Source organism: Artibeus jamaicensis, unplaced genomic scaffold (assembly GCF_021234435.1).
Source record: "Artibeus jamaicensis isolate MK-2021 breed Jamaican fruit bat unplaced genomic scaffold, CSHL_Jam_final scaffold_474, whole genome shotgun sequence".
Taxonomy (NCBI): Eukaryota; Metazoa; Chordata; class Mammalia; order Chiroptera; family Phyllostomidae; genus Artibeus; species Artibeus jamaicensis.
The window spans coordinates 50,366,804-50,381,408 of NW_026522046.1; the positions used below are offsets into that span (position 1 = coordinate 50,366,804).

Sequence of the window (14,605 nt, forward strand, 5' to 3'; positions counted from 1 at the left end):
GTGGGTTTGCAGCTGCTGAGCTGCTGCAGGACGCGACAGCAGAACCTAAAATACATCTCTCTGCTTGAGGTGCCATGAGACCTTACAGGTCCTTGGATGAGCACAGATAACATGCCTGAATGACTTGTGCCTGCCAACCGGGTGTACTTTTTAAAGCTCTACAATTTTCTCTTTGTGGTGTTGGAGAAGAATTGGTTTGACTTCATTGACATTGTAGATGATGTAGGAAAATGCATGTTACTAATGACATTGTTGAGAATGAATTTCTTTGTATGGTGCTGGACAGATGAATGTCTTTTGACCTACTTTTACTCTAATGTTTCAACTCTCCTTCTGTGGTTATTGAAATCCCTGTACTTTCAAAGACCTTTCACTTTTTTAAAACAGATTTTTATTTATTTGCTGTTTTAGAGAGGGGAAGGGAGAGAGGGAGAGAAACATCAATGTGCGGTTGCCTCTCACACACCCCCTACTGGGAACCTGGCCCACAACCCAGGCATGTGCCCTGACTGGGAATCGAACTGGCAGCCCTTTGGTTCACAGGCTGGTGCTCAACCCACTGAGCCACACCAGCCAGGGCTAGAATTTTTGAAGTTGGGTCAAAATGACTAGTTGGTTGTCTTCAGTGTACATTTACTCTGTCTTTCTTCTTGTTAACAGAATGGAAGTATAATGGAGGGCTTAGCATTGTGGAAAAATAATGTGGACAAGCGCTTTGAGGGTGTTGAAGACTGTATGATCTGCTTTTCAGTCATTCATGGTTTCAACTATTCTCTTCCCAAAAAGGCCTGTAGAACATGCAAGAAAAAATTCCACTCAGCCTGTCTGGTGAGTCTAAAAGGAAATGAACATTTATTAGGTTGTATACATTATGTATCTGTGATGTCTGACAAGAAAACAATGGAAGATAACCTCAGCTGTAGTTAATGGGAGCATTGTAATCACTGGGTATTTCTAGTACAGCACCGAAGAAAACAGCTGGTCTTGTGAGGTCTACAAGGAGACAGAGAAGGGGAGCTGAGGGCCAACTGGCATCCGAGCTCACGGCAGCGCATCCCTCACACTGAACAGCCCGTTGCTTTGCCTGCTCCCGTCTCCAGGGCGGGACCCTCGGTGGGCGGGACCCTCGGTGGGCGGGACCCTCGGTGGGCGGACCGTGCTGGGCGGGGCCGGACTCAGGCTCAGGAAGTGCTGTTGCTGTGGAGATGAAGGGGCGGGGCTTTCGAGTATTCGAGGTGTTTTAAGGTTGCTTTAGGTAAAATGCCAGTTTTTAAAACTTAAAAAGTTTTCACATTTAAAACCTTTTTTTCCAGTATAAATGGTTTACCTCTAGCAACAAATCCACGTGTCCACTCTGCCGCGAGACCTTCCTCTGAGGCGTCTCTCCCGGAAGTGGCCCCTGAGCGGGGGCGCTGCCCACGGAGGCTGCGGCTGGAACCGGAAGCCGCGCGGTAGGTGCGAGGCCGGAACCGCCCGCTCACCTGTAGGTGGCGTTGTAAGTGTTTAGAGTCCTTTTCTTGTCCATGCGACTAGTACATATTTCAGAGAAAATATTTATACTAATAGTTTAATCTCTTTGTATATTTAAAAATAAACATGGAGAACCCTAAATTCCAGATCTGTAATTTGTGAGAGCGTTGCATTGATCCGTGTTCCAGAACAGTCCAGTGAGGCTGGTGAGTGGAGAGGGTCGTTTATACCAACCAGTGTTTTAAGATTTATTACTTATAACAACAAAATTAGAATTCTGATGTTTGTAGATTATTTTAATGACAAGAACGACACGAAGCTGTCACTACAGTTTATCCGAAGGCATTGAAAGCCTGCCCCGAAATCTCAGCTGTGCGGGGTGCCTGTTTATCGCGGGCGGCGCCGGTGCCCGGTGCCCCCAGCCCAGCCGACGACTGTCCTTCCGTGTGGGTCCCGCGCCCCCACCGGAGTCCGGAGAGAGAGGCTTTGCCGGAACCGGCGTTGGGTTATTGTGTCGCGGAGGGTGGCCGCCCTCTGGACGCGGTGGGGGGGTGAGTGTTTACGGAACTTAAGACGGGTGGAAAAAACACAAAAAAATGTTTAAATGCTATAGACCACTTTCAATTTCGTAAGCGAATTTCGCTCTTTACCGGCCAAAGTTACATTAAATTAGATTTGAGGGACCTGATTTTTCCAGTGCCGTTAAGAATTTTAGCGCCAAGTGCAATGTAAAATGGAGTGTGATAGGCCGAAGTGCCGCAGGAGGAGCCTGCCTTCTGCCTGTCACCGCAGAAACTGCCCAGGATGCGCAGTGTGGGAGCTCGGGACCCGGAGGAGCCCTCGTGCAGCGGCCTGTGGAGAGGGCGACACCAGCAGGCAGTGGGAAGGGGCGGCCCCGCACCTCCGTCGCAGGCGTGTCATTGGCCAAAAGCCACTCCTGTCGGACGAAATACCTGGCTGCCATCGCCTGGTTGTTATTGACAGTGTAGGTGTGTCAGAAGGGTCCTGGGGGGGGCCGCGGGTGCGGGGTCCTGCCCTGGCCCGATCCTGCGCTTTGTCTGCAGTTGTCACCCTGGCAGCCTCGAGGCTCAGAGAGCAGTAGGTGGCGCACAGACCGCAGAATTCTTCTACCTCTTCTTAACCCCTTTCTTAAAACACTCCCCGTGTCTCTCTCTCTGACACAGGGACGAACCCAAAGGACTGTGATGGTACTCTGAAAGTTACACACTTTTTCTGTAATAATTGTTCTGTATTAGGAGCCTGCCTTTAACTTTTGCAGTATTGCTACTTCCTGGTTCCCGACCCAAACCGCAAGTAGAAAAGAGAAGGGAATGGTGGAACCTCAAAACGTTTTCCCCGGTGAGGTTCAGGTACCCGTGTCCTGTGAAGAAACCTGTACTGGGTCGGGCACCCACTCCTTGCACTTAGGCCTCTAGACGCACACACTGGGGGTTTTACACATACCTGTGAAGCATGTTGCTATGTGTACGCTCAAAAGAAAACTTTCCAAAACAAGACTGAGATTCAGAATACCACAATAAAGTTTTATTTATGTACCTTCAGTGGCTCTAGAGAGCATCTCTTAAAATTGTAGCACACGGACATTTTAAAATCGCATGAGATTCAAAGCCCATTAGCAGAATTATTAATTTAAAACCCCAATGTAAACTGCAAATTTCAGATTTTATTTTTAACTCTTATTTATCACATGCTCTAATGTATGTATTTGAGTTTCTGTGGCTTGAATAATTAATGTTATTACTAAATAAGTTTTTGCTGTGAATAATTAATGTTATCTGATTGTTTATCATGTGCTCATTAAATTTTTTAATTACAAAATGTCAGATGTACAGAATAATACAATATAAATGCTCTTGTATTCTTCACAAACTATTTTGCCATTTTTATTTCAATTTATTTAAAAAATTTTTATATGTTTTTAAAGAGAGGGGAAGGGAAGGAGAAAAAGGAGGAGAGAAACATCAATCGGTTGCCTCTTGTATGCTCTGACCAGGACCAAACCCGCAGCCCAGGCAGGTGTCCTGACCACAAATGGTTTCCTCTCTGTGGAATGGTGCCCAATCCATTGAGCCACACAGGTCAGGGCTTGCTTCTGAATTTTACAGAAATGAAATGTTACTCTCTTGCAGTCCTCCCCAAGGACACATCTGTCCCTCCCTGGAGCCAATCTGGTGACTTGAAGTTGGTTGGATTCCTTCCTGTTGAAGAGTTCATACTTTACCACTTCATGTTTATGAATACCTGTTTGTGTCCATAGATAGTATACAGCAATTTCTTACACATTTATACTGGTGATGTGCTGTTGTATGTTGTGTTTCATCACTTGCTTTTTCACGCCATCACTGCCATTGAGCATTGCACAGTACCAGCTCACTCACCAGTTCCCCCACCGATGGCCGTCCCAGTTGTTCGTGTTTGTCCTTGTTGTGCCATTTTGGACAGGGCTGCACACGTACATTCTTGATAACGTGTTCTCATGCAAATGGGCTGAGTGTTCTGCACAAGTGCCCCAAGATAGAATTGCTGGCAGGAGTTTCTGCACTCTGTGGCCACGGACGTTGTCACACTGCTCCACAGTGGTTGGTGTGCAGGTCTGCACTGGACCTGCACACCTCTTTCTCCTCCTCTTCCTCCTCCTCTCTCTCCTCCTCTTCCTCCTCCTCTTCACACCAAGCTGTCTCACCAGAGGTTTAAAGTTTCCCAGTCCAAGCTCTGAGACAGTAGGTCTTTGCTTTTATTTGTATTTACCTGGCTACCGACAACATTAGCTTTCTTTCATACATTTATTGCTCATTATTTTGTGAGTTTCTTATCTATATGCTTATTTTTCTCTTGGATGACTTGTGTTCATATTGATCATAATGGTTTATCTATTACAGGGTTGCTTCTAGTACAGGGCTGGACTTGAACGTGGTCTGTAGCTGTCTTCAGTTATACAGAATTTCCAGTTAAATTTAGTCAGATTTAGCATTCTTTTCTTGTAAAATTTTGTTTGTTCCCTGAGGTTTAAAAACACACCGTGCTAGTTTTCCTGAAATTAAATGATGTGGCTGTTGTAAGGTGGCAGTCATAACCCATGTTGATAGCTGGCTCCTTAGCATTGGCTATTCAGCAGTATACCGGTCCCTGTGGTTGTGGGGCCTGGTCTCACGTTCCCACATCTGTGTGTGTGTGTGTGTGTGTGTGTGTGTGTGTGTGTGTGTGTGTGTGTGTGTGTGTGTGTGTGTTTTGGTTTCTAGGCTCTGTATTCTATTGTTTTTCTTTTTTTTTTTTTAAAGTGCTTTACAGTTAATCTTGACAGTTAATCTTGAAGAAACAGCCCTCTGCTCTTGCTCTCCTGGATGTACCTGGAACAGGTGTTCCTGCTGCTTTGTCCCCCTACTCTCCCCTTGGTTTCACAACCAATTTGTCCAACGCAACAAGCTGTCTTGGAGAAGAATTTGGTAGATTTCCCTCTTAGATGTTCTCTGGTGTGACTGGGGGCTCTTCTACATTTAACAGATCTTATCCTTTAGGTCTGACAACCCAGTTATCCTCTCTTTGGTCATAAAATTAAAGGCAAAACATTAGTATGTGTATTTGTGGTGGGATCCTTGAACCTCCTCTTTCTGAGTTTTTGTTTTATAAACTTCCTTGCAGAAGGACTTTGGGCTCAGCAGGGTGTGTAATGTGTGGTGTGCCATTTGAATAACTTCAGTAATGTCTTTTTGTTATGATGGATTCTTCTTAAGGACACCAATGTTTTCGGGTAGCACCAAGGCATCAGATAATTAGCACCTTTGGTGTTACGATGTTATAGCAATACCTGAGGCAGTTAAGAAATGTTTCTATGGCATTCCAAATTAAGACACTAATTCAAAAATATACCGGCTGCAGTATGGTGATTTATTCTGTTAGTCTTAGCTCTTTGAAGATGGCTTTTAGCTGACTTCTGGCTCCATTCTGGCTGTTTGAGAAGTATTTTAATTATCATTGATAATTACTTCAGTTGTCATTCCTTTATAGCAAGGGTAGCAGAGTTACAGGGACGAACAGCAGGTATTTGGTCTGGTCTGTGGTGACTCTGCTCTACATCTGGAAACCAAAGCAGCCGTAGGCAGTGCAGGGCTGACGGGGCACCTGTGTTCTGAGATTTCAGTTGCAAAACGCTTACCGGCCCTGCTTACTGGTGACTTGTCCCTTCCCTCTGACTGACTTTTCTGGTCCCTGCCCCTGCAGTGCCACTGTCCGTCTGGGTGAGGACCCCCCTGTGTCCTGCTTACGCTTCCAGGGTCAATCTTCTTTTTAAAGTCAGCTTTGGAGAAATATTGGCTATTGTCTTTCCAAATACCGCCTCTCTCACATTCTTTTTGAGACTCTTGCGTTGCTAGACCTTTCCATTCTACCTGACATAATCATTCTCTTTGTGGAGATCGGTTATACTGTCCATGGTTGTTTTCTTACTTCAGCAATTCTATGTCTCGTTATTTTTAAAGATTTTTATTTATTTATTTTTAGAGAGCTTAAGGGAGGGAGAAAGAGGAGAGAAACATGTGTGGTTGCCTCTTACACACCCCCAACTGGGGACCTGGCCCACAACCCAGGCATGTGCCCTGACTGAGAATCAAACCTGCGACCCTTTGTTTTGCAGACTGGCACTCATCCCACTGAGCCACACCAGCCAGGGCCTGTTTTTCATTTTCAAAAGTTGTCTTAAATTTCTTCTTTGTAAATAGTATCTTCTGTGCTTTTCTTTGTGATGATGTTAGATCCTCAAACATTCTGTAATCTGAATGTATCAGTTTCACTGTTTATATTCCTTAGGTGTCTGATTCTATTGTGTCTTCTTGCTCTTATTGGCTGTAGTTTAACTGCTTGGGGATTGATGGTCTGGATTCTTCCAATGTTAATTTTTTTCATGTTGATGTTGCTACCCCACAGATAGTATAAATCCTACAACAGCGTAGAACAGTAGGGTTTGAATTCTCATAGATTAGTTATTATTACTACTTCTCTTTCCATTCAAGATCCAAAATTAATTTTCTTGCTGCTTCTCTTGGGCTAAAGGATGTGATTTTACTTTACAAGTCCTCCTTTTTCCGTGTTTAGTGGCTCTTTTGAATGGCAAGGGCACTGTGTCTGCAGCCTCCTCTAGGTGGCCCGGGGCCAGCTCTCATTGACCACCAGGATGTTACCACCACTCTTCACACCGTGCTGCTGTCTCATGTGTGTGGTGTCGCCATGTCTGCCTGCAGCCACCGCATGGGTCTCCTAGGGCTGCCTCGACAGACCACCACAGGCTGGGCAGCGTGGGCAACAAGTTACCTTCTCATAGTCCTGGAGGCTGGAAGTCCAGATTAAGGTTTTCAGCCAGTTCAGTACCTCCTGAGGCCTCTCCTCGATTGCAGGCGGCTTGCGGTCTCTGGTGGTCTTTCCTCCTTGCACCACCCACTGTTCTCCAAGGACACCAGTCACTGGGTCAGCCCCCCGACATGGCCTCATTTTACCTTCTCTCTTCAAAGGCCCTGTATCAACTACAGTCACGTTCCAAGGACCAGGACTTCAACATATGAATGAGCAGCTCACATTCAGACCATAATGGTTGTGTATGTGAAGTTGTGGGTCTACTTTATGAAGCATTTCTGTTCAAGTCTCATGTTCATGGAAAGTCCTCTACACTGATTTAAGTGCTTCAGACGTTATGTGAACACAGGTTTCAAGATGCCATTCCCCAAAATGATGACTAAGAGCCCACGATAAAATTCTATGGTTATCTTTTTTTCTTCCTGGGATACAAGAGGTTATTTATCATAAGATTTCTGATGGCACTGTTTCTAGGAAAGGAAACTACTTGCAGATGCCGAAGCCAAATCAGGCCCTGCTCTGACAGTTCTGACCTGAGAGGAGTTGCCCCTCCTCCCGTGGGCTGCCCTAGGGCTTCCGCGGCAGTGCTACTTAACAACAGTTCTGAAGTTGGGGGGCTTGTCCTGAGGAATGGTGGGCAGTACTTTTATTTAAAAGTTTGTATGTCTGTGCAGCAGAAGATTCCACTGGTCTGTGCTGGAGTTTAGGAATTTGTAACCTTTGCAGCCTCGTGCAGGTCGTCCTGATTCTCAGGTGGTCAAAACTGGAGGTGAACAGGGCGGACTCTGCTCCCGCTGGTGCTGCCCTGTCTGGTGCTACTCCTGGACTGTGGTGGGAGTGGCGTGGACGACATAGAAGGGGTCCCTGAGTTCAGGAAGGGTAATCTGACATTTCCTGACAGACATGTATAAGCTTTTAAAAATGGGATTAAGAGTGATGAGTTTATTTTCAATTTTCCTTGATTGAAAAGAAGTATATGATAAAGGATAAAAAAGAAAAATCTTATCAGGGAGAATGAGAGCAGAAGGCATGCTCAGTAATGGAATGAATACAATAAGCAGGTGAAACTAAATTTTAAAATATTTTTAAGTGAAAAACTTTTGCCAAGAGAGAAGGGGGTAATGGGGAGAGAAGGGCAAGGGTCAAGGTAAGGAGTGTGTATGAAAAACCACGGACTAGGACAGTGAGGGGAGGGCCAGGGCCGGGGCTAGGGCCGGGAGAGTAATGGGGGGAAGGGGGACAACTGTAATTGAATAAAAAAATTTAAAAACAAAAAACTTTAAAAAATTACCCAAGTAACACATTATCCTCATGCAAATGCTACCACACAGAGGGGCGGTTCCTCCACTCCCACCTGCTGTCTCGGAGGCCTCCTCGGAACCACACACACCTGCCCTCCGCTGCTTTCTCCAACACACGCAGCACCGGTTCATTACTTGCTGCTTGTTTATTGAGTGGTACACCCTGAACACCCTGCTGGTCCAGGACCCCGAGATCCGACTCACTCAACAGCTGGATGTGACTCGCATTCAGTGCCACGGATACACTGCGATGGATTTCACCAGCCCCTTAAATGATGCTGATAGGTTGATTCCCTTGTTTTGCCATTACAGGTAATGCTGAAGTGAGTATCCTTTCATATATAATGTAGGTATCATTTATATATGGAAGCAAGTTATACATAATGTATATATTTCCTTGCACTCATGCAAATGCCTTTGTAGGCTTGACTCCTGAGTGGAAGAAAGTGCCATATGCTTCCCCCCTTTTCCCTGTGACCCATTTCTGACAATTTTACTTGTTAACAAAGAAATGACTTCAGTTTCAAAATATGGTGAATACATTCAGCTTGTAAATACATACACACACATATAACTATATTCAGTATGATATGTACTCATGTACATTAAATATAACAGATCCAGTATCATCCAGAACAGACATGGTATCAGGACTTGGCGAACTTCAGGACGGAAAGCATTTCCTGGCCTGCGCGCCTAGAAAGGGCAGCGGTCCCCTGCAGGCCTTTCATCTGCATTGTTCTCAAAATTTCTTCTGAAATGAAAATTAAAACAAAAGGTAAAATCCCCTGGAGTGAACTTGGACTTCAGACACATGCGAACACTTTGCATTTCCAAGGTGTTGCTGATAATTCTTTTCAGACTCTGGGCTCAAAAGAAACTAATTACACTTCTTATTACAGTAAGTCATTAGTAAGTGAAGTAGCATTTCTTTTAGAAAAAGCGAAACCTTCCCTTTTATAAACAACACCAAAAAGACTAAGTAAATGGAGTCAGTCAAAACAAAAACCCTCACCTAACAATCATGATCTGACTTCAGGACCTAAGAATATCAGGTAGAACATGAAATTTTCTAACAGGTATACAGAAAAAAAAACATTGTGGTCAATTTAGTTACATAGTAGTCTGCATGCTGAGGTATAAAAATCCGTACCATGAGATGGCTTTCATGGTAAAACTCCAGGTGAACTAAAGCGTGCACAGCAGAACTGACTCAGGCATATCAACCGAGGAGGAAACATCCCCAATACAGAGGGTGCAATGTTAGGAGAAAATATTACAAATTTTGTATTTGAGTATTAGTTTAGGAATTGGGGGAAACTGCTCCTACCCCCCCCCAAAACAATACTTTTTAAATTCCCCAAACCAACTGTGAAAAATCCCTTTCAACATGTCTGTATTAAGTGTTATCAATGATTACTGTCATTCCGTTACTTTATAAATTAACAGCCTTTGACATCATTAACTTCTGAGTTCAGCAGAGTCCGTGGTTAACCGATGAACAGGCCTGTGTTACCTGGATTGTTTTCCTTAATAGTAACCAAGTAGAATAACCCTCTTGGCGAAAGGAGATCTGGAACCACTGGAAAGAACCTGTCCATGACTTCGCGACCGTTTCTGCCGCCAGCCCAGGCCGCTTCTATTCCGTGACTTCCCACCTGTGACCAATTAGGAAGACTTTTGACTCAAGTCACATTTAAAATCACAAACTTAATCTTTTTGACAACATTCACCAAAAAGTACGTATTTTGCATTCTTCTGCCTTGCCAGAGAATGATCAAGAATGAAACAGGCACCATAACCTTTCATCAGCCTCATGCATTCTCTCTTTAAACTGGGAAGTGGTTACTATGATCACCCCTTCGTTACTGCATTTCTAAAATCATGTTTCAAGATAACATCTTTTTCCACCTCCACCCCACCTACCAGCAGTAATGCCTGTGGGAGAAGAAACACTGAGACCTTTCAAAAAGCATTCTTCTGTGAATTGAAGGGCAATTAAAACTATTGTTTTGCAGATTTGTCATTTCAATAAAAGGCAAGTAGAGGTGCACACACACATGAATTACCATAGCCTGACTGGAGCAGGATTTTTAAGGATACTTACGGGTCAGGTTTTATTTCTACTTTTTTTTTTTTAATCTATCAGTAATACCCAATCATTCACAGAAGCAAATAAGAGCAGCTTGTGTTAATGAGCAGCTGGCATCATATGACATTTATCTGATTTTAGGAAGAAACCAGCAGATAGCGTCAACGACTCAATTTTGTTGCATGTCTTACCTCCTCAGGTGGAGTCACTACATAGGGGGGATTAAACACCAGAAGATCAACTTTTTCCTTCATTCTTGGTAGCAAGCCTTGGACCTAAATGTTCAACAGTTGTCAGACCTTGAAGTCAGATATAATATAAATTAAATCAATCATCTTTAAAAAAGGTTTTTCAAAAATATGTGTTAGAAGACCACTGTAATAAGCACAATTGTCATTCAGGTAAAGATTATATGGATTTACCTAAAAATAAGGAAACAACTCTCCAAGTGAAGATGACATTTAGGAGCTTTGGCTCTTCAGCAGCTCACCTGTTCACACTGCAGGTTCTCTTCCCAAAAACAAACTAAGGGGGGGGGTCTAATCCTGCACATGCGCTCTATTAACCAAGAGAAAGGTTTTCTGAGAGGATAGAAATTGGATTGAGAGGCACATGACCCAAGGGTTTCTTTCCTAGAGTCAGGTGTGCCTGAGGCCACCACTCTGCTGAAGCCAGTTTGAACCTGATTTCCTGTCACTGTGACAGGCAGATGCCTGATGCAGACAAGCCAACAGAAACTGCCTGTGAACTGTGGACAGAAAGGATTCCATCAGTCTAGAATGTTCTTTATAAACTATGAGGTATACTGCTTAGTGGGTTAAAAATTAATCAAGTTTCTGTGACTTCAATCATCTTGACCTTATTTGAAAAGGAAATTAATTTATTATTGGGCAAAGACTATGTCTCACCAAATCTGTGATTATGGGCTGTATGTGAACTTGGTTACAGCGTGCAGTCTCCAGGGTACACGCAGCTGCTTCAGGATTGATGTCAGTGCACCTACAGACAGAAAAGAAAGAAAACTACATTCTCTGTCCATGAGGCAGATCTATTTCTGAAAAATTCAAGGAACACTCCATTCCTTTTACAGGAAGCAGAAAAAGAACAAAGATTTGTCACCAGGTAACTAAGCAAGTCTTTTTTCTATCAAGTTGCATAAGAGATTAATGTTGGCTTGATTTATAAGGAAATAAGTGATAGAAGAGGCAGGCAATGAGGTCATGGTATGGTCCCTAAATGATGAAGATAACATGACAAGACAATGCAGAAATTATTGTGTGTATGAGGGGTGAAATTATTGTGTGTATGAGGGGTGTATGAGGTTGCATTAAAATGTGAGCAAAGAATTGAAGGTGTGATCTTAGCCTGATACCTATTAGATGCCAAAGATAATACTTCTAGAACCAATTGTATTTCACAGTTAAATGAAATGTTGTCATAAAAAATGAAAGCACATAGTAGAGCATATAGTATACAGTAATTGTTTAATGTCAACTAACTAAAAAAAACAAAGATTTGTTATACTGATAAAAACAGTGTTATATTGATAAGGTGTGCATGAGCAGAAAAATGCACACACCTGCACACATCTGAAGGAATTTATTAAATTATGAATCCAATGAAGGAATACTATGCAGCCATCAGGAATGAAATTTAAAAGGAATTTTTTGAAAGGAAAATGCTTATGAATGATGTTAATCGAAAAACATTAAGAAATGGAAATAAACAGAAGGAACAGTTGGACCATGTGTGGTACAATTTATAGGTAATTTTTATTTTTATACTTTCTATATTCTTTAAGAAATTGTAAAAAATTCTGGTAACTTTATTTTTTTTTATAATCAAATTATTTACCTAAAATATTTAATTTTAGAGATGACCTAAAATTCTTATGCTGCTTCTATAATTCCGTAGTCTGATGGAACAGATCTGAACATACAGTTGTAACTTTTAGGAAAGTTAATTTTCCATCTGATTCCTTATTGAACTAACATAGACACTATCAGATACTTATCTACATACGAAAAATGATTTCATTCAAGCAGTACTTATGGTCCTTAGAGTAAATCTCTCAGTGGAAGATGTGCATGAATTTGGTATCTCACACTTACATGTACAAAGCTTGAGGACCTATCAAGGAGGCTAGGAACGTGGATACCACTCCAGATCCTGACCCTACTTCAAGGCATATTTCCACTCTAGAAGAGAAAATATTAGTACAGTAGCATTAAAATACATGTTACAGAAAATGACACTTGTGCTACTTTTAAATTATATTTCTCTAGCATTGTCACCTGCAAATGTATGGAAAGTATACATAAGGTAATTTCTGACAGTTTCTTTGTGCTCATGTAATACTGCAGAACTTAAAACTTTGGGTATGTAATTTTAAGTCCATAAAATAGTAATATAATGGCTTTCAATTAATTTCTGCAAAACATTACATAAAAACTATGGAATAATGCTAATTTAGGGTTTGAGATTTTAAGAGGAAAGACATCAGCCCTTTCCAGAAGGAGCTCCTAGTTTAGTATTTCCTAAAATGATAGTATTATTAGTTTTTTGAGATTGAAATATTTTATCAAATCATTCCCAAGATATTTTACTTTGGTGCTATACAGTTTTTGTTTGTAAACCAGTATGTTTTTATGAAAGACATTTCTCTATCATTTTAAAGTATAGAACTTTCATAAATCTATCACCATATATTGGGGATAAAAACTTGCCTAATTGTATGGATAATACTAGAGCAGCAAAATATTCTATGTTTGTACTACTAAGCACTGAATTGGGAAAATACTTAAGTATGTGATCTGAGAATATTAATAATGAGAAGAATGCTACTGAATATATTCACCATTCCATTGTATTTTGTCCTTAAATTTAGTTTCTTGCCTATAATCTTATATATGTCAAATTTACCAATTATCCCCATTATAGAAATAAATTTGATGGGATTTAGGGGTCTCACGAATATTTAACTCCCCAAACAACTGCCCAAACTCTAGGAGTTTCTAACCTTTGGATCCAGTCCACTTCTGGCAAAGTTTTTATGCTGTAGGAAGGTGTGCTGAATCTCACGAGGTGACTTTTATTAGAAAATAACTGTTTTGGTCTCATAAAGTTCCAAAAGCAGAATATCCAAGACTATAAGAAAATCAGCGCAGCACACTGCGCAACCCGATTTGTGCTTCTAAATTGCTCTGGCATCCTGTGCTATAAAACAGTACCACTCTATATTCCAAGTGATGCAGAAGTTCCCTCGTTTACAAAGAAAAACTAGTTAATTTGGGCAGTTTCATACATGGAAAAAATCCAGCTGGGTTTAAAAGGGTTAAACAAATATAGATCTTTGAAGCCTGACAGCTGTTTCATCCTGCGACACCCCATTTCAAGTCTTTAAATACATCTAAATGCCCAAATTTCTTTCAGTAAAAAAAATTACAATGCAGTTATTCATTCGTTATTAATTAGCATTTCGACAGGTCTGTTTTATTGTTTATAAGGTGCTAGGTAACATTGTATAGGCTGCCTGCTGTATGTAACTAAATGTCTTACAATTGAAAACTTCAGATCCACGGCCGCACCAGCACCTTTCTGGCTAGAGCGTGTCACCCAGCGGCTTTAAACTCACGCCCCACTCCAGCATCTCATCCGTCAATCCCGTGACGCAACGCGCCCAGGGGGTTCACCAAGTGACCTAAAAAGCTGTGTCTGGGCGCGTTCAGATCGGTGCTGTCGGGGGCTCGTGCGCTCATCATCGCCGCTTTACCGGAAAGGACACCGCCCGCCGGGGTCGGAGCTCTGGCACCGACAGGACCCCGGCGCCTTAGCCACTGTGTCTGTGTGACCCCGGGGTCAGCCTCTGCCTGGGGGGTGATCCCGCCTCCAGACGGGGTGACGGCGACAGGCCTTTCCCTAGATCTGTGCCGCCCCCTCCACGACCCCTGATCCCTGTCCTGCGGGGGACCCGCGCCTCCTCGCACCGCGTGAGTTCGGCTATCGCCGCCTCCAGAGCATCCAGGAGGAGGAAGGTGTCTTCCGCAGGCTCGTACACATCGCTATAGGCGCCGTGGCCCACGTGCCCGTGCAGCGGAGTGCAGACCCTGGGCGCCGCCATCTTTCCCCAGTGCGTCCGCGGTCGGAGCGCGGACACCGCGCATGCACAAGCTCAGTAGCACCACATGGAGCATGCGTAGTTGCAGGGTGCTGCGTGGCGGGCTAACTTATGACACTTTCAGTAAGTGTACTAGGTGTTCCTGACAATTGCTTTATTCTTTAGGACATTTACATGTATGTCAGTTTATGAGTCAGCACCTGACAGCCATCCTCAATTGATTTTGACCAAGAGGAACGTTTATAGTGGGTTTATAGATTT

The 14,605-nt window shown here is 42.9% G+C and overlaps 2 protein-coding genes across 4 annotated transcripts in view; one reads left to right on the top strand and one right to left on the bottom strand.

Moving 5' to 3' along the window:
- Positions 1–3,325, top strand: part of LTN1 (listerin E3 ubiquitin protein ligase 1) — a 45,890-nt gene extending 42,565 nt beyond the window's left edge. Inside the window, exons 29-30 of one of the 2 annotated variants that reach the window (XM_053657649.1) lie at positions 787–828; positions 1,314–3,325. In XM_053657649.1, coding sequence (XP_053513624.1) covers positions 787–828; positions 1,314–1,376 — 105 coding nt within the window. In that variant the 3' untranslated portion in view covers positions 1,377–3,325. Of the gene's footprint in view, positions 1–660; positions 829–1,313 lie in introns of both variants that reach the window. The other variant, XM_037161514.2, reaches the window with a different exon arrangement.
- A 4,941-nt stretch (positions 3,326–8,266) lies between these two features.
- On the bottom strand, positions 8,267–14,363 carry N6AMT1 (N-6 adenine-specific DNA methyltransferase 1). Of its 2 annotated transcripts, none has more exons than XM_037161512.2 (6): positions 14,214–14,363; positions 12,339–12,425; positions 11,136–11,226; positions 10,419–10,502; positions 9,652–9,793; positions 8,267–8,889 (listed from the first exon to the last, which is right to left on the bottom strand). In XM_037161512.2, the coding sequence occupies exons 1-6, from the start codon at positions 14,345–14,347 to the stop codon at positions 8,783–8,785; spliced, it is 645 nt and encodes a 214-aa protein (XP_037017407.2). In that variant the 5' UTR covers positions 14,348–14,363; the 3' UTR covers positions 8,267–8,782. The 2 variants fall into 2 exon arrangements, with proteins under 2 accessions (XP_037017407.2, XP_037017408.2); XM_037161513.2 differs by lacking the exon at positions 14,214–14,363 and adding an exon at positions 13,247–14,182.
- Positions 14,364–14,605: the final 242 nt, after the last annotated feature.

Coding starts and splice junctions, on each gene's coding strand:
- N6AMT1 (XM_037161512.2), bottom strand. CDS start 14,347: ATGGCGGCGCCCAGGGTCTGCACTCCGCTGCACGGGCACGTGGGCCAC. Junction 10,503..11,135: donor AGCCCATAATCACAGATTTG/GTGAGACATAGT, acceptor TTGAACATTTAG/GTCCAAGGCTTGCTACCAAG. Junction 8,890..9,651: donor TATTAAGGAAAACAATCCAG/GTAACACAGGCC, acceptor TTTTCATTTCAG/AAGAAATTTTGAGAACAATG.